Here is a 22579-nt window from a genome sequence, read left to right as displayed (position 1 = left end):
GTCTAGATTTATGTTTATTGTCGTGTGTTTTTATTTGATTTTTCCCAAGTTCGTTGGCATTTTGCGTAGGAATTGCGTGGATGGAGAATGAAGATGACAGATGTCGGGAGATGATGAAAGTCGGAAATTTTGGATCAAGTTGAATGCTTATGGAAGAGAATTAGAGATTGGGCTTGAAGTTAATTATTTTATATTTAATTAAAACCTAATACTCTTGTTTTAATTTATTTTGGGCTTATTTTTTGGTGATGGCCGATTGGCCCATGTGTGGCTAGGTATCGGCACTTTAGGGAAATAATTCCCTTAGTTAAAAATTCCTCCCAGCCGCCACATTAGGGAGAGATTGGAAGGGCATACATATATATTAGTTTTAGTTTTTGCAAGACAGAGGATTATTATGAGATTAGTTTGATTAGTTGATTAGTTTAGTTTTTTTCGCTTTTTACATATTTCAAAGGTTTTGCTTTGGAGAGTTGGTGGCATTGACTTTCGAAGACTTCTACTTGGCAGAATTGGTTTTTCTTCTTCAACTAATAGATTAGTTTGCTTTTTAATTTATTTTATTTTCGTTATTTACATGTTTACTTGATTTTATGTTTGCTTTTATTTATTTAATTGTTTCTAGTTTAATTATGAGTAGCTAATTTCTTAATTCGGCGAGAATAATGAAGTATTGATTTAATAACCTGTGAGACCTAATTGTTCATATAATTGATTCCTATTGATTTCGATTTATTCCTAGGGTTTAAAGATAATTCTGATTTTATTTAAGTCTGGCCAACTTAGGTTTAATTGGATTACAGTCAATTAGCACCTCCAATCCGTAATTGTTGGAATAGGGCTGATTAGTGATAAAGCTACCATGTTCGTAGTAGGAATAAATTGGTGGATTAATTATTACTAGCGTATCTAGGATAATTGGTCTAAACTGGGTTCCTTCATCTTAATGCTATTAGAATATTAAATCTAAGACTGGCGTATCCAGCTAGGTTATATTTTAATAAGGGAAATAGGCAGGACTATCGTATCTAGCCGTCTATCGACACAGTAAGTAGGAATTGGGGTATGTCAGTGCGTATCACGGTATCCTATAACTGGTTGGTTGATAGGGATTAATTAATCTTTGTGTCGATGAACAGATATTAAATTGATATGGATTTATTTGAGCCGAGTTACCTTTTTATTGATTTATTTCAAGAGTTATTTTATTTGATTTAATTTGCTTTCTTAGTTAATTAATTTTTTCTATCACTTTAAGGCGTGGTGGCTACACCAAAAATTAGATCTTTAGGAATTTGATTGCAATTACCCGTTCTCTGTGGTTCAACCCTGCTTGTTACTATACTCATTTAATTCTTGGTAAGATTGCAGGAATTATTTGGTGGAATACGACGTCCACCAATGAATTTCGGGCAAAGTTCGTGATGTTATATGCAATTAACCCCTAAATTTACTGCAGTGTTTAATTTCTGACATGTGTGAAAGTATAGGTATTTCTTTTATTATGAACTAAATATTTTAAAAAAGATGTAAAAAAAAGCAACGAAAAATCTGTACGTTTTTATTATATTCCCTTCTGTTCCACTTATAATGGCAAAATAGAAATAGACACAATAGAAATGAGCACGTAGATTGAGAATAGAGTGTTAAGAGTGTAAGTTAGATATGGTACTTATTTAATATGTGTAGAGTGAGTATGAATCATATACTATTTTTAAAAAGTGTCATTATAAATAAGACAAATTAAAAAAGAAAGTGTGACGTTATAAATGAGACGAAGGGAGTAGCTTGAAATGTAATGTGAACTTATTTTTCAATTATAATTTCATTTAATATTATAGCACTTATTCTAATTAAATGTGTTAACATGCATTACCACTTCATTTTTTTTTTATTTTTTTTATTTTTTTGACTTGTGAGAGTTGAAGAGGGGGAGCAGTGGGGTTTGAACTCGGGACCCCACTGTTCATACACATGCATTACCACTTCATAATACATTGTTAAGAGTTTGTTAAAATATCATAACCTTAAAACTATTATACATCGAAGGATACCTGTTGAATTTCGACGGATTACCCACTCGTTTCTCTTTTAATTAAACACTAGGTCGAGCTATCTAAATTTACTGCAATGTTTCTCACAAGTGGAAAGTATAGATGTTTCTTACATATTTTCGCTGCAACCCAAAAGATGTTGTTGCAAGCAAAAGTTTCTAAATCCGGTAAATGAGAATGCCGTCGGAGGTCATTAATTCACTCACCAGCTTTGTGATTTTTCATGAATTTATTGCAATAACAAATATTTGCTTGTTGATTACTATTTAATTTCTTTTTCCACTAAAATAGTTAGTTTTTCGTGTTGGCCTAAATATGACTATAATATAATTAATTGTCTTCTTGTGCAGATGATTAATTCGACATTTAAATTTTGTTCAAGTGTAATTGTTGACGTGACTAAAAATTTAATTATTATACTATGACTTGTCTAGATAATATCTCATTCTAGCATTTTTCATATTAATTGGAAAAGCAAATTATAGCTACGTAGATACACTGTTACATGAATTTTCGCTACACAACAAAAATCGTGTAAGTGTGTAAGGGCACAATAATTCAAAATAGCTACTATTTCCATTTTTTTTATCTACATGACTATGATTTCCAATTATCATATGCTTTTGGCTAGAATGGATAAGGTGTTGCCTCAATAATTTTCCATGTTGATGTGGCTGTAATAGGTAAATCAAAATTTGTAAACAAGACTCGTTTTATATACTCCTTCCAAATCGAGCAAAACATGGTGCATCAGCTCAAATCTAAAATTTTAATTTAAGGTGATTCGTAATTAATCCGATATATGATGTGTTGTTTCATTAATTGGATTAATCCTCAGTATGAGTGTGGCATATATAGGTTTTGTTATTAACAAATTTTTTACTTGTATGAAGTAATATATGCATGTTAATTCAAGCGACACAAATAGAGGAATAATACATTAAGTTTTTATTTGAGACGACATATCATTCTAGCGTTCAATCTGTGTGGTTGAGAAATTGAACATGAAGTATTTATTAGAGTGAAAACCACGACTTTGTCTGCAAATCTTTGATAGTTTTCTCGTCCAACTTAAAAGCTTTGGATAGATAAGTGCTGTTGACGGCGGGCTTGGCGGCGAGAACAGCGTCGGGGATAAAATTAAAGCCCGGATTCTGACTGTTGAGCGCCCCAAATATCACACAGTTTTTTCTCCCCAAATTCCGGCCGGTGTGGACGAGGCCGACAGGGAAGATGAAGACATCACCTTTGTTGAGTATTTTGGTGTAATATTTGTAGTCCGGATAGGAGGTTATGAATCCGACCTCCACCACACCTTCCTCCACATAGATGACCTCCGATGCCCTAAGGTGGCTGTGAGGCGGGATGATGCCATTTGGCGCAATCACACCGCGCGTAGCTGTTATCCCGAGAGTGTTGAACCCCGGCACCGTGGCTACGGACGCGAAAGCCACAGCGCCAACGCCGTACTCGTTAAAAGAGGTGTTTGCGGGCCGATCCAGACCGCCCAAGAAGAAGTCATTGGCGGTCACTGTGTTTGGGTCCTTGCATCCTCCTGCATACATATCAATTAATTAAACATATACTATATATATGAAGAATTATATAAGAAGATTGGTTACCTTTTCCTGTGGCATCTGCAACGCAGAAATCTTGCAGGGGACTAGGGTCGAAGGCCAAGGACATGCAAATCGAATTTATGAGGGCTAATGTGATGAATAAAATGGCATTTGAACCCATTTTGGATTCTCAATCTTTTTGTTTAATTATTACTGAATGCTAGATAAAATTTAGGTTGTAAACTGCCTATTTCCTTTTATAGAGCTGTTCCACTAAGAATGCATTATTGCCTTCTGAAAAATTCAATCTTATTAACTAATTTAAAATTTTATTATATGCATTATTGCATATAAAATTTTAAATTCTATTATTTCAGCTAGTGTAGCATGAGATAATAGCTACTGTAAATTACAATAACTTCAAGTGGTGCAATGATAAGACATATATATATAGGTAGGCTAAAATAAAAAAACACTTCATAGAATATAAAATAAGAACTATTTTTAGCCCTTAAAGAGAGAGAGAGAGAAATATTATGCTTATAGATGACAATCGGGTACGACAGGCATGGATAGTGACTATCCAAATGGATAGTAGATTTTAATCACGAAACTATCCGTGGATATCAAATGCTACCTAAACCCGCTACCCGTGGATACCCGCTACCCGTTGGATATCCGCCACCCGCTATCCGTCAGATACCCATGACCCGCTATCCATACCCGTGAAACAGAATTTAAATATAAATTTATAACAAATTTAAAACAAAAATAATAATCACCACAAATAAAATAATTCGAATCCACATCTTTCATCCATGTTAAAATCCACAAATAACAAAGTTTAAATCCAATTTAATCAACTAAAATATAAAATCCAACAAAGTTCTATTATTGCTCAACAGTAGAAATAGAGCCCTCTTCATTGAATTCTTCTTCTTCATCTTCAAGACATGTCCAAAAACTTCCATTCTTTCCTTGACCTATGAAATAAACAATTATTTATATTAGGTAGTGTTTGGGCCTTAGGGTTTAGGTTGTGTTTGGGCCTTATTTAGATATGATATGTTGGCCCATATATGAAATGCATATTCAAAGACCATATTTTTAGGATATTTTGTGGGTATTTCATCGGTAATTGACGGGTATTTTCACGGATATTTTTTGCAGGTAAACGGATTTCGTGGGTATGGATAGTAAATATCCAAACTCATACCCACAAACTAAATGGATAGTGAATTACAACTACGAAACTATCTGTGGATATCAAATGCCTCTCAAACACACCCTATTAGGGTCGGGTTTTCGCGGATATCCGTTACCCGCAGGTAAATTGTCATCCCTAATTATGCTACATACCTTATGTGAGCACCGCTCACGTTTAACCTTCGTTAGTGTTTTCCTTTTTATAGACACTTATGTTTATTTTAATAGTACTTCATAAATTGTAATTGAGATCATTAATTTAATAAATTACATAAAAATTAAAGTCCAATTTATTTATATTCCCTTTTGTTAAAGGTGCTCACATAAGATATATATGTATCATAACATTTCTCTTTAAAGGTAATATCATTCACTTCTTTTTCAATGCAGATTTTTTATCTTTCTAAAATATCTCATTAAATCCCATTCATAAATAGCTGCATAATCTACTCCAAATATATTATTATTTTGTTTCGAAAATTACTTATAATAAACCTCATCAAATCATTAAAATTGTTATTGTTGATAAACTATCTCTTCAAAAAATAAATACTTCTCATCTCTTAAATTATCTTTCTAATATATCTGCTTAATTAAATCTTTCTTTAATATTGTGAAATACTGCAAGATCTTGCCTATTCAATCATTTAGACTTTTTTCGTACTCATGGCTCTATCGTTCTATCTCTTAATTTCTAGTTTATGATTGATTCTTAGCTTTTAGTTTTAGTTGGTATTTTTTGTCTTTTATTATTGAAATTTTTGTTAAGTTATTTGAAAATATGAAAGTGACTGTAAAAACTTAAAGAAAAGAAGAAGAATTAATTTGTTAATAAAATTTCAACATGGAGGACTTGACAAATTTGTTATAAATCATAAAAAGATACTCCATTTCACAAGTTCTCGTTGAAAGAATAAGATATATATATATATATTTAAAAAATAATTAGAAATAGAATATGAAATACATATTGAAGTTGAAGATATTAATAATAAAATTGAAGACGAAACACGTCTTGATACCCATGCTAGTGTCAAACAAAATGAAAATAATATTTTGAAAATGCATTAGTCAGAAAATATAAAAAACACGCATTGTACCCCTACTATTTTTTCGCCTCAAGACCCGTATTTTCTTGATCCAATTCTGAAGGTACATTATACTCCAAAAATAATTAGAAACAATGGTGTCAAATGGCCACATTGAACATACAAACACAATATTTGGCCACTAATTGAAAAAACACAAATTATGGCCATTAATTAGGCAATATGCCTAATATACCCCTAATTGGGCGGACTGGGTAGGGTCAGGAGCGCGGGTCGCGTGTCGGGTAGGATCAGGCGCCAACGAAATTTTTTTTTACTCCCCCTGCCCTGTCTACCCCCCAGACCCCCGACCCCACCCACCCCCAAGCCAAAAGGAACTTTTTAAACACTTCTCCTAGGGTTTAGATATTCCATTTAGGGTTTAGATTATCCATTTAGGGTTTAAATGTTCCATTTAGGGTTTAGATGATGCTGTTATTTCTATATTTGTTCTGCATGTTTGGCACTTATGGAACTAATAGTGCCATAAGTGCTAAAAAGACCATTTTACTTTATTTTATTTTGAATTTTCGTTGGCACTTATGGCACTATTAGTGCCATAAAATAAAATAACAAAAGTAAAATTTGATTTATTTTTTTCTAGGGGGAGTAAATTTTTTTTTTTGTTTTTGGCTTGGGGGTGGGTAGGGTCGGGGGTCTGGGGGGTAGACAGAGCAGGGGGAGTAAAAAAAAAATTCGTTGGCACTTATGGCACTAATAGTGCCATAAGTGCCTAACCCGACCTGCGTGCCTGATCCTACCCGGCACGCGACCCGCGCTCCTGACCCTATCCAGTCCGCCCAATTAAGGGCAAAAACGTCCCAAAGCTATAAAAATGGCCAAAATTTATGTTTTTTCAATGAGTTGCCATAATTTATGTTTTATGATCCATTTTGGCTATTCCAAAACTTAGCCAAAAAGAAAAGAAAAGTTTGGCAACCCTATTCTACTACAGTTTGACCGCAAAAATGGAAATTTGCCAACCCTATCCGTCAAAAAATAGATTTCATGAAAATCTGTCCGCTAAAAAGGAAATTTGTCAAATATAATAAAGTATTAATAATTGCTGCATGTGTTGATAAGAATTAAGAAACAGTAAAATAGTTGGCAAATTTAATTAGCCAACTTTTGGGTATAATTAATTTTAGAGTACATATAAGAGCGAGTCTCCTCTTATGTCTCCCTCACCCAGTGGCGGATCCAGAATTTTTAAATTGGGGGTACGAAAATATAATCTCACAAACATAAATATAAAAAATACTTTAATGTTAAAAAATACTATATCATAAAACATTGTTTAAAGATAGTAAGATGTAAAAAAAAATAAAAATTAAATAACTATATATCTAGTTTATCTTCCGACCAGTCTTCATTTCTTCAAAATATTGTATTTATAGGTTCTCAAAATACAACCGCTACTTTTGACTTTTAATGGGCCCAAGCCCAAATATATTTAGATGAAAGAAATACAAGTCGGTTGAGGTGTTTGGGGGGACAAAAATTAATTAAAAAACTCTAAATACATAATACTCATAATACTACTAGTAAAAAAAAAAATTGGGGGTACACCCGTACCCCCACCGCCCTTAATAGATCCGCCACTGCCCTCACCATAGGGATCGGGTCAATCCGCACGCGCTCCATCCTGCCCGCCCCGCTCCGTCCTAATAACAAATACACTTTTATTAACAATTAAATGTTTATTTTTATCAATAACAAATGAAATTATCATGTACATCACAACATGATATAAAATGATAGTAGTATTTTCTTAACAACAATTAATATTTTTCTTAGTGCAAATGATTTTTTTTTGTAAAAGTAATAGTACTTATTTGTGTAAAAATAAATGATATATTACAAATACATTTCTAATAACAAAAAATGATATTTTACCGAATAGGTCAGGAAGCGTTGAGGTGCGCCGTGGTGAGTGGAGATAGAACCGAATTGTACGATACAACCGACATGACCGGAGAATTTAAGGGTTAATAGTGTTTTAATTATGTCCCGAACTTTCAGCGTGTTCCATAAAATATCCCGAACTTTCATTCTTTCCTAAAAAATCCCTTAATTTTAGTTTTTTCCATAAAATGTCCCGCTATACAAAATTCGATGACGAAAAGATGGCTTATCTCGCCGAATGACGTCATTGTTGGAAAACCATATTAGAAATCATCATTGATGGAAAACGCTGAAAGTTCGAAATTTTTTGTCATCTTTCCGCCATAGAAAAGATGACAATAATACAACATTCCAATCTTAGTGGAACACCTCTATAAAAAGAGGCTTCCACTCTTACAACCTAAAACCTGGAAGCTTTCTTGATTTGCATTTAGTAACAAATAAAAAAGTTAAGAATTCCAAATGGCTTCAAATGCTAATTTGTTCATCACATATAGCCCTCTTCAATTTCATTTGCGTCTCCTTTGCCTTCGACACTCGTCCTCTGCTAGATTTCTGCGTTGCAGTTCCCACGGGAAATGGTAACTAACCTTCTTTAGTCTTAATCTGAATTATTTTACGGATATATAGAAATTGCAAATTTCTCCTCGCGTCTATTAAAAGAATTCTTATACAAGTATTCATAATGATAATAATATATTTTGCTGCAGCATGCAAGGACCCAGAAACAGTTACTGCCGACGACTTCTTCCTCAGTGGTCTAGATCGGCCCGGAAGCTTTAACGCATACGGCCTCGCCTTCGTCATTGCGACCGCAACCACTGTGCCGGGGTTCAACACTCTGGGCTTGACATGTGCGCGCGTGGAGTTTGCGCGGAATGGCTACTTCCCGCCGCACACTCACCCTAGAGCGTCGGAGACCTTCTATATTGAGGAAGGTATGATCGAGGTCGGGTTTGTAACCACGTACCCAGAATACAAATATTACAGCAAAGTTTTGAACAAAGGTGACGTCTATATTGTCCCTGTCGGGCTCGTCCACACCGTGCGAAATGTAGCAAAAACAAAGAGTGTTATGCTTGCGTCGTTTAACAGCCAGAATCCCGGCTTTGTTTTTATTCCCGACAATGTTTTCGCAGCGAAGCCAGCCATCAACACAACTTATCTGGCCAGAGCGTTTAAGCTGGACGAGTACACTGTGAGAGCTTTGCAGACAAAGCCGTGGCTTTAATCATTATGCTACTTTCACTCGGTTTGTCTAATGAAATAATAGCGTTCAATTTCTCAGGTGGTGATCCAACGCCATGAATACTTGTTTGAATAAAGCTTAATTCCAATCCTTGTATCGTTAAGTTTCTGTAAAAATATTGGTGCTGCATATTTCGTATGAATACTGAATACTTACTGTTCTGGCATGCCACATTGCGCTCAAAGTAATTTCTTCTCAAAGATGAATTAATAGTTGGTGAAAACAATAAGTTGGGTTAACTAATGATAAATAATAAGCATAAAAAAAATAGGGTTAATCGCCTGTAATCTAAAATATTTACCGAATTTGGGAATTACACCTATTCTTTTTTCTTTTTTTCTAATTTAAGTCGTTACAATTTTATACACTTACATGATTTACATGATTAATTAATATAATAGCTATTTTTTACTATTATATTCTTACACACTTACACGATTTACATAAATTTTTTGTGTAACCAAAATTCGTGTAATAGTACGTAATTGTTAACGAATTTACACAAAATTCTGCTTGTAAACATTGAATTTTTCATGTAAGAATATAAAAGTGAAAAATGGCGCACTACTAGTTCCATATTTTTATCTAGACTAGCTAGCAAAGTGTGTGCATAATATAATTAATATAAAAAAATTCAAAAAAAAATAATGGTTTATATAAAACCAAAGATAGATATTTAATTAATATAGCTATGGAAGATAATATATAAAATGAATAAATAGAGTCAATATATGAAAGTAGCCATTTTCTTTTAGTAAATTTAAAATTTACCCACTCAAATAAAAACTTTAAAATTACCCATTTTTCTGTTAAATGACTAAACTGCCCCTAAAATTAAAATTAAAAAATACCCACACCTAATCTCATCCTCTCGGTCTCTCTCACTGTATAATCTCTTTCTCTCTCTCTCTCTCTCTCTCTACACACACTCTCTCTATCTCCTGCTTTCCTCTATGTAAGTTCATCTTCGATCTCTTGATATCATTGGATTTTTTCGAAATTGAGGATTCCGATCGTGTTTGTTGCGGAGGAACTTTCGCGATGAGAAGAAGCGATCAACCGAAGATTTCTCGAGCTTCCCATACATATGTATGGTGCTGAATGCGTCGCAGTGGAGTTACTACAGAATCATCAAACCAGATGCATTGCTTATCCCTGCCGTCAATGGATCCGACATCGTTATTTCCATCTTCTATCTCTCTCTCTATCTCGTATTTGCTCCTCCGAAGGCTAGGGTAAGCTCGATTTTGTTATTCAATAAGAAGTTGGGGATTTTCTAAGATTTGAGCAGAAACTGTTTGATTAAATCTGGCACGGATCTACGTTACCTGTCATGGGAGGCACATGCCCCCATAATTTATTTATTTATTTTTACTAATTATATGTGTGTGTGTGTATATATATAATTAAAATATTTAATAAATAAGTAAATCTTTAAATATTCAATTCCCAATAAATATATACTTAGTTTGAAAGGTTATTTTCTTATGAATATCATAAAGAATCATCTACGACATCGGGTGAGAGAGATATATGGATAATTGATAGTTTAATTGTATATATTGAAAAATAGATTTTTGATGGTCGATCATGCAATTAAATGCTTCAATCAATGAAAACTCGTAAATTTTAATTCTAATATACTTGAATAATGTTGTATAATTTTTTTAAACACATTTTATATTTATAGTATGCAAATTTTTTTATTGTGCCCCCTCAATAAAAGATTTCTGGATCCATATCCCTGGATGAAATGCTTAACTGAAATAAAAAAAAAAATTACATTTTACAATACGAGTGATTTTCCAGCGGCGGTGATGGATGTAGGGATTGTGGCGGCGGCGATATGGGTGAGTAGGTGGGAATTGGAGGGAGAATTGAGCATCAGTTTTACTGGGAGTTGGCGTGGCGTCGATGGTGTCGGTGGTTATGGCCAGTGCATCGAAAGAGTGCAACAAGAGCTGGTTTGGTAAATCCAAATATAAATTAAAGATACGATTAAGATTATAATTTTGTAATTAAATGTTTTCAACGAAAGAGCGCAACAAGAGCGGATTTGGTCATTTTATTTTCATTTTAATCGAGAAAGAAAGATCTTGTTAGCATATATTTTCCTTTGCATAATAGTGTTATTTTTCTTTAATCGAGAAAGAAATAAAGAAAGATCTATGTCGCATTGTATTTCACTCTCAATTTATTATAGTTTCTAATTATTTTTTCTTTAATTTTAATTTATTAGTATGTTTTAATTTTAAAATAATTAGTTTGGGCGACTTCTTGTGACTAGGGAATTGAAAATTGATTAATGTTTTTTAATTCACAATAAGATCTATGAATTCACAACTTAATGTTCGTGAATTCACAACTAGATCTATGATTGAATTCACAACTAAAATTGATTATGTATCGTACACCCGGGTTGTACCCGATCCAATTGGACTATCCTGACCCATTTTTTTTAAATGACTCTGACACTATGTAGTAGCCCGCTCTTTTATTTATTTATTTTTTTTTGGATCAGTGATTGCAATCATTGTTATATTGCATCTTCAGTTTTGGTAAATCCAGTGTTTAGTTATCAACTAATTCAGCTCAGAAATCTGAATTTGATGCCATTGCGTGATATGATCGCAATTGAATTATTGAAGCATTCAATAATTTATTATCCAGTTTAATAACTGACTTAGCGAAGTCAAGTTATTAATTTATATGCGATAGAAATATTATTGCTATTATTTACTTGGAAGTCGTGATCTAATTCCGAATTTAAGAACGAGTTAAATTAGATATTTAATTCGTAGAGAGTTATAACGAAGCGTCGTTATTCAGTAGAACCCAATATTAGTTTTATAAATACTTGATTAATTAATTAAGGCAAGAGATTTTTATTAGTCACCTCAATTCTATTTACTTACAATCATCATTTTTCTTTCACACTCCCTACGCTCCTACACTATCAATAGAATATACAAAATCAAGAAATAAAATATGGATAGTACACGCATAGCAGCCCCTTTTCTTTAACTCTGCTAAGGCCATACTATTTTCCCTGCAAAAGTCACAATTTAATATTTGAAGCCATGCTAAGATACAACTAGGATCAGACGCACCCTATGATGATTACTCCACATGGAATTCCACTATTAGTCAAAAAAAAAAAAAAAAATATGGCAGCCACCAACCAATTTCATTTTTGTCAAAAGTTGCAGCAAAATTTCCACTTTTGCTGTATATAGTTTTCAAGTTTTGCGGGCTAATCTGCCTATAAATTGAGGGCTTCATAGTAGCCTGAAAATCACCAACTACGATTCCCCCTCCTTCCTTTATGCACCAAAAATCATAGAGAGTTTATTTCAATCTGGACCCCAAGAGGTAAGCTCAACTTAAACTTCTCCATTTTCTTCTTGAGTTCAGCCTGTAATGATTAAGCAAAATCCACAATTATGTTTCAGTTTATTCACTCCTGAATTCATTAGCACAGCAGCCAACCAAGCACAAAACACACAAGGTGATTGCTAATCTCATTTTACTCTAGTTCATGCTACATGATTCACACCAACAAGTATGCTTATGTTTTAGAAAGTGAGAATAAAGAATTGAGATATATATATGCATAATGGACTTAGCAAAGTCAAGTTTCAGTAATACAGATTTACCCATGTTATGTAGAATGTCGTATGCGTTTATGATTCCCACTGGACTCTAGAAATTAAATGCTAACACAGAAGCAACCCCACAATGCCATTAATCCCTTGCATATATAGTATATAGAACCAAGACTTCACGTAAATTTGAGAAGTGAACTTGAGTAGAAGGAAAAGGAAGTGGGACTAGATCGATGTACCGATGTACCTGTTCAGTCGAGCCGAGGGAATGACGGCGGCGATCCATCGCGCCGGAGAAGGGCCGCGACGACGGCGATTCCAGAAATGGGGCTAGGGCTCGACGGCGGCTCCGCCGCTGTTGTCCGGCCGAGGATGGAGCATGAGAGATGAGGGCGTGCGTCGTGGGGGTTGCAGAGGGCTGGGCTGGAGGTCAGGCGCGGCGGTCGGCAGCGGCGGTGTGGTATCGCCGGCGGTCGCTGCTGCAGCGTGTGTGTGTGTGCGTCGTGTTCTGTGTGTGTGTCAGCGTGCGTGGAGTGAGAAAGAGAGATCAGAGGGAGCTGGTGGCAGCGGCTGGTCGGCGCTGATCCTCCGGCGAGCTTCCGCCAACGGCGGATTTCTGAGGGAGACGAGGGCAGCGGCCGTGCGGTCGCCGGAAGAGAGGCTGTGCGGCGGATTTGGAGGAACCGTGAGAGAGTGTTTTGAGAGAGAATTAAGGAGAGGGAGGAGGACGAACGGCTACTCGCCGGATTTGCAGCGGCGATGGCTGGATCGAGCGAGAGAGAGAGATAATGTTGAGCAGCGTTTTGTGTCCTGAGAATTAAGAGAGAGTTGTTCTGCCTTATAAAAAAAAAATGAGTTTCGATAATTGAGAGAGAGAAGAACCGATATTATTGAAGAAAAGTATTCTGCTTTAATTAAGAGAGAGAGAAAGAGTGTTATGCTTTAATAAAGATAGAGAGAGAGATAATGGAAAGTGTGTGTGCGTGAGGCGTGACTGATAGAGAAGAAAAGAAGGTGTTGGGCTAGGTTTTAAGAGTTGGGCCGATTTATTTATAATAAACTTGGGCTGCCCTTGTATTTTGGGCTACAAAATGTTTATAAAAAATGAGAGGGTGTCTTTGATTTAATTATTTTAAATGGGCTACCCAATAATTATTAATTAGACATATAATAAAGTTTGATTAATTATTTTCATGTTGGGCCAAGATTCTCTATTAAATTCAGATTGAGCTGCATTTAAGTAGGCTCTTATAAGTGATTGGGCTGTTTGTATTTCCTTTATGATAGTCCGATTAAAGATTAGTTCAAGATTTATTAAGTGATTAATTGGATTTAGCTACTTCCACTTAATAGATTACATAAAGCAGATCTATTTAATTAGTAAGCAGGTTGGTATACCTAAGATGAGTGGATTAATTAAGATTATTAATCTGATCTCATAAGCCGAGTTTATGTTATTAATTGATCCTATAGTGCGGGTTATTAATAGAAATTCTTGGATTATTATTTTAGAATTATAATTCTTGAATAAGAGAGTTATGCATAGTTAAATTACGCATTCTCATTAAATTGAGAATTTTTCTCGAGCAATGTCATATTTTATATTCTCATTACTAAGGTCAAGCGCGAGAGTAAGGACTACTCAAGGAGTCACAGTACCTTAGAAAAGCTTTGCTATCAGGTGGGCATTTCTTACGCATAAAATAAAAATGCTATTCAAGAACTATGTAACTTTCATGCTTTACAATGCAAAATTAGATTTTGAAATGAGTTATGCTTTATTATGCTTAAATGAGTTAAACTTATTTCTCTTTATTATCTACGCTTGTCACGCTTTAATAATTTACACTATGCTATTTACGCTTAATTACGGCTTAAATTTTTATAATTTATTATTTATGCTTTGTTATGCTTTTAAGAGATTTACGCTAAAGTGAATTACGCTTTGTTACGCGCCTACGTGGTTCACGCTTTGTTACGCTTTAATGCTTTACGCTTATTATTTAACGCCTATGTGAGTTACGCTTTAATGCTTTATGCTTATTATCTAATGTTTATTTGATGCTAACAAGATCGATTCCTGAGTGGATAGCTATCTTGCCAGGATATATATATTTATATATGCAACGCGACCGTGAGTCAATGAGAGGGTTGGCCGGTCAAACGTCCGTTGAGGGAGGCCTTCCTCAACGGTACGATGCTAGCGTCTGTTGGGGGAGGCCTCCCTCAAACAGTACGATGCCGTGTCCGCTGAGGGAGGCCTCCCTCACGGCGCGATGCCTGTGTTCGTTGAGGATCTTCCTCACGACACGATGCTTATTGATATGACTTTTGATGATGAGGAATGCACTTACGCTATTTATGAATTTGAAAATGATAGTATGCAAAGAACTTGAAAGAAGATTCATGTCGCTTATATGATGCTGTGGTTGATGATAAAACTAGTACGCTCACCCGTGCGATGCACGGCGAACATCAAAATTAAATTATATTTGACATAATTAAATAAATAAATTACTAATAAGAATCAAAATATAAGTAAATGTGAATTATTTTTTTAAAATAAAATAATCACATCATTTACACAATAAAGAACATAAATTTAAAAATATATAAGTCTTTAACTTTGTACTTTCAATAGCTGAAGTGCCAACCTTTACAATTGAGAATAAAAGTTAAAATTTGTTATGTTTTTAAATTTAGATTCTTTACTTTGTAAAGATGTGAATAATTTTATTTTAAAAAAATATTTCGCATTTGCTTATATTTTGATTCCATTTAATAATTTTATTATTTAAAATAACATTCAATTTTAATGTTCATCGTCCATCTAATGGGCGGGCGGATTAGTTTATATTAATGGATATAAGTAAAAATTATTGTTTTTTTCAAATATGTCAATTTTAAAAATAGATCTTTAAAAAACAAAAATAGAATTACAATTGATTCTCTTGAAATAAAAAATAACTACAGTTGGATGAATTACAATGCAAAAGTCTCAAACGAACATTTATCATTAATTGAATCCAAAAGTACTAAAAAATCAAAATAATATGAAATTCTTTGAAAAATAAAATAGTGATTAGCTCCAAAAAAAAAAAAATTTGAAAATCTCATTAAAATCTTTTGGATGTTTATCTGAACATTTTTTTAATACAAATAAGTTCCATGATAATACGAAATTGTATGAACACAAATTAGCAGAAGAAGGTTTGCCTCGATTTCCAATAAAACAATTATGAGAAACTAAGCAATTATGCAAGTAACTATTTTTGAGGGGCCTCTTCTAGAGATATGGACGCCAACCTATCTGTTGTAATTACCATGTATAACCCTGAATAACCTATTTGATATAGAGAGAATATACCATTGCTACAGCGTTTAGGATCAACTTAATGTAAGTAACTAATGTGTTCAATAGATCGGTGATATAGTGATACTATAAAAACTGAAGCGAAAAAAAATCTAAGAATTGCAATCACAGTCATTGGGCAGAACCAAGACATGTTTAAAGGATTGAACGAATTCAGAAAGGACAATAAATAAAAACAATGAAGAAAGTCAAAACAAACATTAGAGAATCAAATATGACAATAAGAAGAGTAAAATAAAAATAGATAAACAACAATACTTAGAGCCGCTGTGGAACATAAGACACCACAAACAAAGAAACATAAATAAGCAAAAGATGATAACACCACTCCATGCCGTAATTCCCGCCACCGTCTGTCGAGCACCCAATTCTAAGATTGGTTTATCAACATGCAAGGTCCAGGCTTCTAGCCTAAAAACCAACGCCAACAATGTGTAACTATCAACTCTTGTAACCAACCACATTCGATCTTCAAACTCTGAGAAATTATGGATATACCTCGTGAACACTGTTATTGGGTAGTGTAGAAAATAGGATGACGATAAAAGAATTAATGCAGAACCGAGGCGAGATAAAATCTCTCTCCGTAAGGCAAAATTACTTCCGCTCTTGTGCTTGCGGATCTATAGTAATTGCCCCCAAGATACAACGGTATAGGGTCGATAGACGATTCCTTAGCACTAGGAGATCGTTATCCGGTCGAACGGCTCGATACTCGGGACTTGAGTATGAACACTAACTAGTATGATAGGAGATGATGTGAATGGAATGAATTGAACCACATCCTGGAGGGCCTATTTATAGTATGTAGAGGGGTGCGGTGGAAGGGTGCGTCTGTTGGGAAAAGGCCTTGACCGAACCATCACAGCCATTCGGTCAAGGGGTGCCATGACCGAACCATTGCAATGGTTCGGCCCAAGCAGCCGCCCAGCCTCATCCGCCATGTCATGGAACCGCCTGTGCCACGTCAGCGTCCGCCCACCCTGCCACGTCACCCGAGCCACCGTTTCATTTGTCAAAACTAAAGGCTCCTCAATGCTCCTCGCGACGACGCGAACGAGCGAAGTGCAAAGTGCGCCTACAAAGCGCCCATTGCGACAAGTGCGACGTGCACGTGCTCGGCCTCGGCCTCGGACTCGGACTCGGAAGGTGCTTCGCACCTTCCTCGTAGGAATCGAGTTTTAGCCTTAAAAGGCTAAGTCAAAACCTACTTGGGTGCACCATAGGTCCACCATAGAGGAGCACACTTGATTGTTCCTTTATGGTGGAGAGCACTTTATAAATAGCTTTACACTTCCTTAATTTTCCAATGTGGGATGGCACTCCACATTCCCATCTTCAATGGCTATCTTTGGGCATTAATTACTCATTCAATTCTTAATAGATTTGAACAAGTAAATATACCAAATTAATCTACTCAAAATGTAGATTCCAAATATACCATTTAATTCCATTAATTACAAAGTAATTATGGACTAATAAAGCCATTTATTCCAACAATCCCCCACATGAATGATGATTAATGCAAATGCAAAAAACTAAGTCCCGACGACCCATTATTGCATTAGGATAGGTAGTTGTTAGCTTTGAACCTTCCTTAGTGTAATGCCATCGGATTTACTCGTTGCTCGGTGAACATGATGTCTTGAACCGGTCAACTTTTGTGTAAATCTAGTCAACAACATACACACAATAATAGATCTAATATCTTTCGTTCTCACGTTGTGTCCATTTCGGCCTTGGACCATTTCTTGGATTCACAAGTGTTATTGATAATTTGAAGCGGCCCCACTTCTTCACTTGTATAGGTGATCTCCTATAAAGAGTATCCTGCCATACTCCACCTAATAAGGCTATAGGAATCATTAAAGGCTTTTGACGGCTTACCCTTTACCACAAGCTGCAGGCTTTGCACTTGAGCAGCTATGAGAATGGATTTTGAAAATTTTCAAGTGCTCAACTTGAACTTCCATAATTTAGTTGTCTCATTGAACCAAGTTCTTGGGATCTCCAGTCATTATGGTTGAGTTACCACTATGAAAGTTCTTAACGTGTGGATTTTAATCCCATTCCCCTTACTGCGTTATACAATTGATCACGATTAATACCTTTAGTAAACGGATCCGCAATATTGTCTTTTGACTTTACATAGTCAATGCACATTATTCCTGTAGTGATCAATTGTCTAACGGTATTATGTCTTCGACGAATGTGTCGAGATTTACCGTTATACAAACTATTCTTTGCTCTCCCTATGGCAGCCATGCTATCGCAATGTATCATAACAGGGGGCAAAGGTTTTTCCCAACATGGAATATCTTCTAAGAAGTTTCTTAACCATTCGGCTTCTTCGCCGGCTTTGTCTAAAGCAATAAATTCCGATTCCATTGTAGATCGGGCTATACATGTTTGCTTAGAAGATTTCCATGATATTGCTCCTCCACCAATGGTAAATACAAACCCACTTGTGGATTTAGAGTCTTTAGTGTCGGATATCCAATTGGCATCACAATACCCTTCCAAAACAGCGGGATATCTCGAATAGTGTATACTATGAGATATTGTGTGTTTTAAGTATCTCAACACTCTTGTTAATGCGGTCCAATGATCCTTTCCGGGATTACTTGTAAACCGACTCAATTTACTAATCGAATATGCTATATCTGGCCTTGTACAATTTGACAAGTACATTAGGCTTCCTATAACTCTAGCATAGTCCGATTGTGATACGGGTTCTCCTCGATTTTTGGCTAAGTGTATACTTAAGTCAACAGGTGTTTTAGCCGGAGGCAGATCAAAAGCTTTGAATTTCTTAAGTACATTCTCAACATAGTGAGATTGTGATAAGACTATTCCCTCGGGTGTTCTAAGGATTTTAATTCCTAGAATCACGTCAGCTAATCCCATATCTTTCATGTCAAAGTTTCTCTTTAACATCTCCTTGGTTTGTATGATTATTTTATTGTTGCTGCCCATAATTAGCATATCATCAACGTAGAGACAAACAATGACAAAATTGTCGGATGTTCCTTTAATGTATACACATTTATCACATTCATTGATTTTGAATCCGTTTGCCATCATTGCTTGGTCAAATTTCTCATGCCACTGTTTGGGAGCTTGTTTGAGTCCATACAAAGACTTTACAAGTTTACAAACTTTCTTTTCTTGACCGGGAATCACAAACCCTTCGGGTTGTTCCATATATATCTCATCTTCTAAATCTCCATTTAGAAATGCTGTTTTTACATCCATTTGGTGTATCTCAAGATTATATAATGCTGCTATAGCAAGTAGCATTCTAATGGATGTAATTCTAGTGACTGGAGAGTATGTATCAAAATAATCATACCCTTCCTTTTGTTTGTAGCCTTTAACTACCAAACGTGCTTTATACTTATCAATAGATCCATCGGCTTTATATTTCTTCTTAAGAATCCACTTGCAACCCAAAGGTTTATTTCCCGGAGGAAGATCAACAATAAGCCAAGTGTGATTGGATAAGATTGACTCGATTTCACTATTGATAGCTTCACGCCATAGATCGGCATCAGGACCAGACAATGCTTCCTTGATTGTCTTTGGTTCGTCTTCTAAAGTATAAACTACGAAATCCGGACCAAAGGTTTTCGCAGTTTTTGTTCGCTTTCCACGTCTTGGTTGCGGTGTTAGTTCACGTGTTGGTCCGTTATTCTTAAGCGAAATTTCATCATAAGTTCTCTTTTTCGAACTTATGTCATTCTTCTCTTTCTTGGGGAATATTTTTTCAAAGAATATGGCATTTCTTGATTCTATAATCATTCCCTCATTCATATCGGGTACTTCCGATTTGTGTACCAAGAATCGGTACGCACTGCTATTGTTTGCATATCCAATGAAGATGCAATCAACAGTTTTTGGTCCTATTTTTATTTGTTTGGGTTTAGGTACTTCAACTTTTGCTAAGCACCCCCACACTTTTGTATATTTATAGGACGGCTTCCTTCCTTTCCATAATTCATATGGAGTTTTTTCTTGTTTCTTTTGGGGTAATTTATTCAAAATTTTATTAGCCGAAAGAATAGCTTCCCCCCACATGTTATGTGATAGGCCTGAGCTTATCAACATAGCATTCATCATTTCTTTCAATGTTCTATTCTTTCGTTCTGCAACACCATTTGATTGTGGAGAATAAGGTGCAGTCGTTTGATGAATAATGCCATTTTCACGACAAAATTCCTCAAAAGGTGCAACGTACTCGCCACCTCGATCACTTCGAATCATTTTGATCTTGGTGTTAAGTTGATTCTCAACTTCACTTTTGTATGTTTTGAAAGCTTCGAATGCTTCGTCTTTGCTTCTCAAAAGATACACATAGCAAAATCTTGTGCAATCATCTATAAATGTTATAAAGTAATTCTTTCCACCTCTTGTTTGCACAAGTTTTAAATCACATAGATCGGTGTGAATCAATTCAAGAGGTTTCGTTGATCTTTCCACTGAATGAAAAGGAGATTTTGCCATTTTTGCTTCAACACAAATTTCACATTTTTGATGTTGATTGAAAGACATCTTTGGCAATAAGTCTAAATTTACTAAACGACGTAGTGTATTTAGATTTGCATGTCCTAATCTATCATGCCATAAATTAGGAGACTCAACCAAGTAAGAAACATTTTTCTTTATTTCATTGTCACGTACAAGTACAGGGATAGCATTAAGCTTGAAAAGGCCATTATCTAGGTAGCCTTTTCCTATATAGTGACCATTCTTGGTCATTACAACTTTGCCTGCTTCAAACACTAGTCTAAATCCGGCGTTGCACAAAGCGGATCCTGAGATCAAGTTCTTGCGAATGTCGGGAACATGCAGCACCTTCTGTAGGGTTATCTTGAGTTCCGACGTCATCTTGAGCACAATGGTTCCAACTCCGATGATAGAGGATGAGGTAGAATTGCCCATATACAGCTTTCTGTCGCCGGAGAGAGCTTCATACGAGGAGAACATTGTTTTGTCGGCGCAGATATGCCGGGTAGCACCGGTGTCGATCCACCATCCTTTTGGACTGCCGACCATGTTGACCTCGTCTATGACGGCACACAAGTCAAGTTCGCCTAAGTCGAGGGGCACAGACTTTGTCTCCGTCACGTGGGCTTGATGGTGACCATTGTGCTTGTCTTTCTTCGGTTTGCGACAATCTTTCGCCATGTGGCCGGGTTTGCCGCAGTTGAAGCAATCTCCTTTGATCCTCTTCTGACCTTTTGAGTCGGGATTTTTGCCTTTGAACTTGCGTTTCTTCTTGTTGCTAGACTCGGCTAGGTTTGCTTTTGCCTCCATGGAAGTTTTGTTCGTCTTGTTTTCGGAGATTCTATTGTCCTCTTCGATTCTCAAGCGAACGATCAAGTCTTCAAGTCCCATCTCCTTGCGTTTGTGCTTGAGATAGTTCTTGAAGTCCTTCCAATGTGGTGGTAATTTCTCTATCACCGCGGCCACCTGAAAAGATTCAGACAATTCCATACCTTCGGCAAGAATGTCGTGCAGGATCAGTTGAAATTCTTGCACTTGCTCCACAACGGTTTTGCTATCGACCATTTTGAAGTCTAGAAAACGACCGACTATGAACTTCTTCAAGCCGGCATCTTCTGCCTTGTACTTCGTCTCCAAGGAGTCCCATAGTTCCTTGGACGTCTTGGCGCTAGAGTAAACATTATAGAGAGTGTTGTCTAGCCCATTCAGAATATAGTTGCGACACAGAAAGTCGCTATGATGCCATGCATCATATGCTATCCGCAGTTGCGAATCAGTCTCGTCTTCCCCCACAGTTGGAGGAGATTCATTCACAAAACGAGCCATATTCAAAGTAGTAAGATAAAACAGCATCTTAGACTGCCAACGTTTAAATTCAGAACCTGCGAATTTTTCCGGCTTTTCGGCAGCAGCAGGTGCTGGAGCATGTGCAACGTTGGTCGGAACTGGTGGAGCATTGTTGTTGGGCGGAACATTGTTGTTGTTGGTGTTGCTTCCTGTCGCCATCTTTTCACACTAATTTTGCCTTACGATTGTTATTGGGTAGTGTAGAAAATAGGATGACGATAAAAGAATTAATGCAGAACCGAGGCGAGATAAAATCTCTCTCCGTAAGGCAAAATTACTTCCGCTCTTGTGCTTGCGGATCTATAGTAATTGCCCCCAAGATACAACGGTATAGGGTCGATAGACGATTCCTTAGCACTAGGAGATCGTTATCCGGTCGAACGGCTCGATACTCGGGACTTGAGTATGAACACTAACTAGTATGATAGGAGATGATGTGAATGGAATGAATTGAACCACATCCTGGAGGGCCTATTTATAGTATGTAGAGGGGTGCGGTGGAAGGGTGCGTCTGTTGGGAAAAGGCCTTGACCGAACCATCACAGCCATTCGGTCAAGGGGTGCCATGACCGAACCATTGCAATGGTTCGGCCCAAGCAGCCGCCCAGCCTCATCCGCCATGTCATGGAACCGCCTGTGCCACGTCAGCGTCCGCCCACCCTGCCACGTCACCCGAGCCACCGTTTC

At 36.2% G+C, this 22579-nt stretch overlaps 2 protein-coding genes and 1 long non-coding RNA gene across 3 annotated transcripts; 2 read left to right on the top strand and 1 right to left on the bottom strand.

Moving 5' to 3' along the window:
• Positions 1-2984: 2984 nt before the first annotated feature.
• LOC131000660 (putative germin-like protein 2-1) lies at positions 2985-4106 on the bottom strand. Its single transcript, XM_057926686.1, has 2 exons — positions 3677-4106; positions 2985-3609 (listed from the first exon to the last, which is right to left on the bottom strand). Exons 1-2 carry the CDS (start codon positions 3792-3794, stop codon positions 3071-3073), a joined length of 657 nt encoding a protein of 218 aa, XP_057782669.1. The 5' UTR covers positions 3795-4106; the 3' UTR covers positions 2985-3070.
• Positions 4107-8041: 3935 nt separating this feature from the next.
• LOC131000752 (germin-like protein subfamily 1 member 11) lies at positions 8042-9227 on the top strand. The gene is made up of 2 exons (XM_057926817.1): positions 8042-8393; positions 8523-9227. The coding sequence occupies exons 1-2, from the start codon at positions 8285-8287 to the stop codon at positions 9041-9043; spliced, it is 630 nt and encodes a 209-aa protein (XP_057782800.1). The 5' UTR covers positions 8042-8284; the 3' UTR covers positions 9044-9227.
• Positions 9228-9929: 702 nt separating this feature from the next.
• On the top strand, positions 9930-11247 carry LOC131000783 (uncharacterized). The gene is made up of 2 exons (XR_009093793.1): positions 9930-10296; positions 10889-11247. It is a non-coding gene; the product is annotated as an uncharacterized LOC131000783 (long non-coding RNA).
• Positions 11248-22579: the final 11332 nt, after the last annotated feature.

This window comes from Salvia miltiorrhiza, chromosome 1 (genome assembly GCF_028751815.1).
Source record: "Salvia miltiorrhiza cultivar Shanhuang (shh) chromosome 1, IMPLAD_Smil_shh, whole genome shotgun sequence".
Lineage (NCBI taxonomy): Eukaryota > Viridiplantae > Streptophyta > Magnoliopsida > Lamiales > Lamiaceae > Salvia > Salvia miltiorrhiza.
Note: the sequence above shows the minus strand (reverse complement) of the source record. Positions and strands in the feature narration are given on the sequence as shown.

Coding starts and splice junctions, on each gene's coding strand:
- LOC131000660 (XM_057926686.1), bottom strand. CDS start 3,794: ATGGGTTCAAATGCCATTTTATTCATCACATTAGCCCTCATAAATTCG. Junction 3,610..3,676: donor TGCAGATGCCACAGGAAAAG/GTAACCAATCTT, acceptor ATATGTATGCAG/GAGGATGCAAGGACCCAAAC.
- LOC131000752 (XM_057926817.1), top strand. CDS start 8,285: ATGCTAATTTGTTCATCACATATAGCCCTCTTCAATTTCATTTGCGTC. Junction 8,394..8,522: donor TGCAGTTCCCACGGGAAATG/GTAACTAACCTT, acceptor ATTTTGCTGCAG/CATGCAAGGACCCAGAAACA.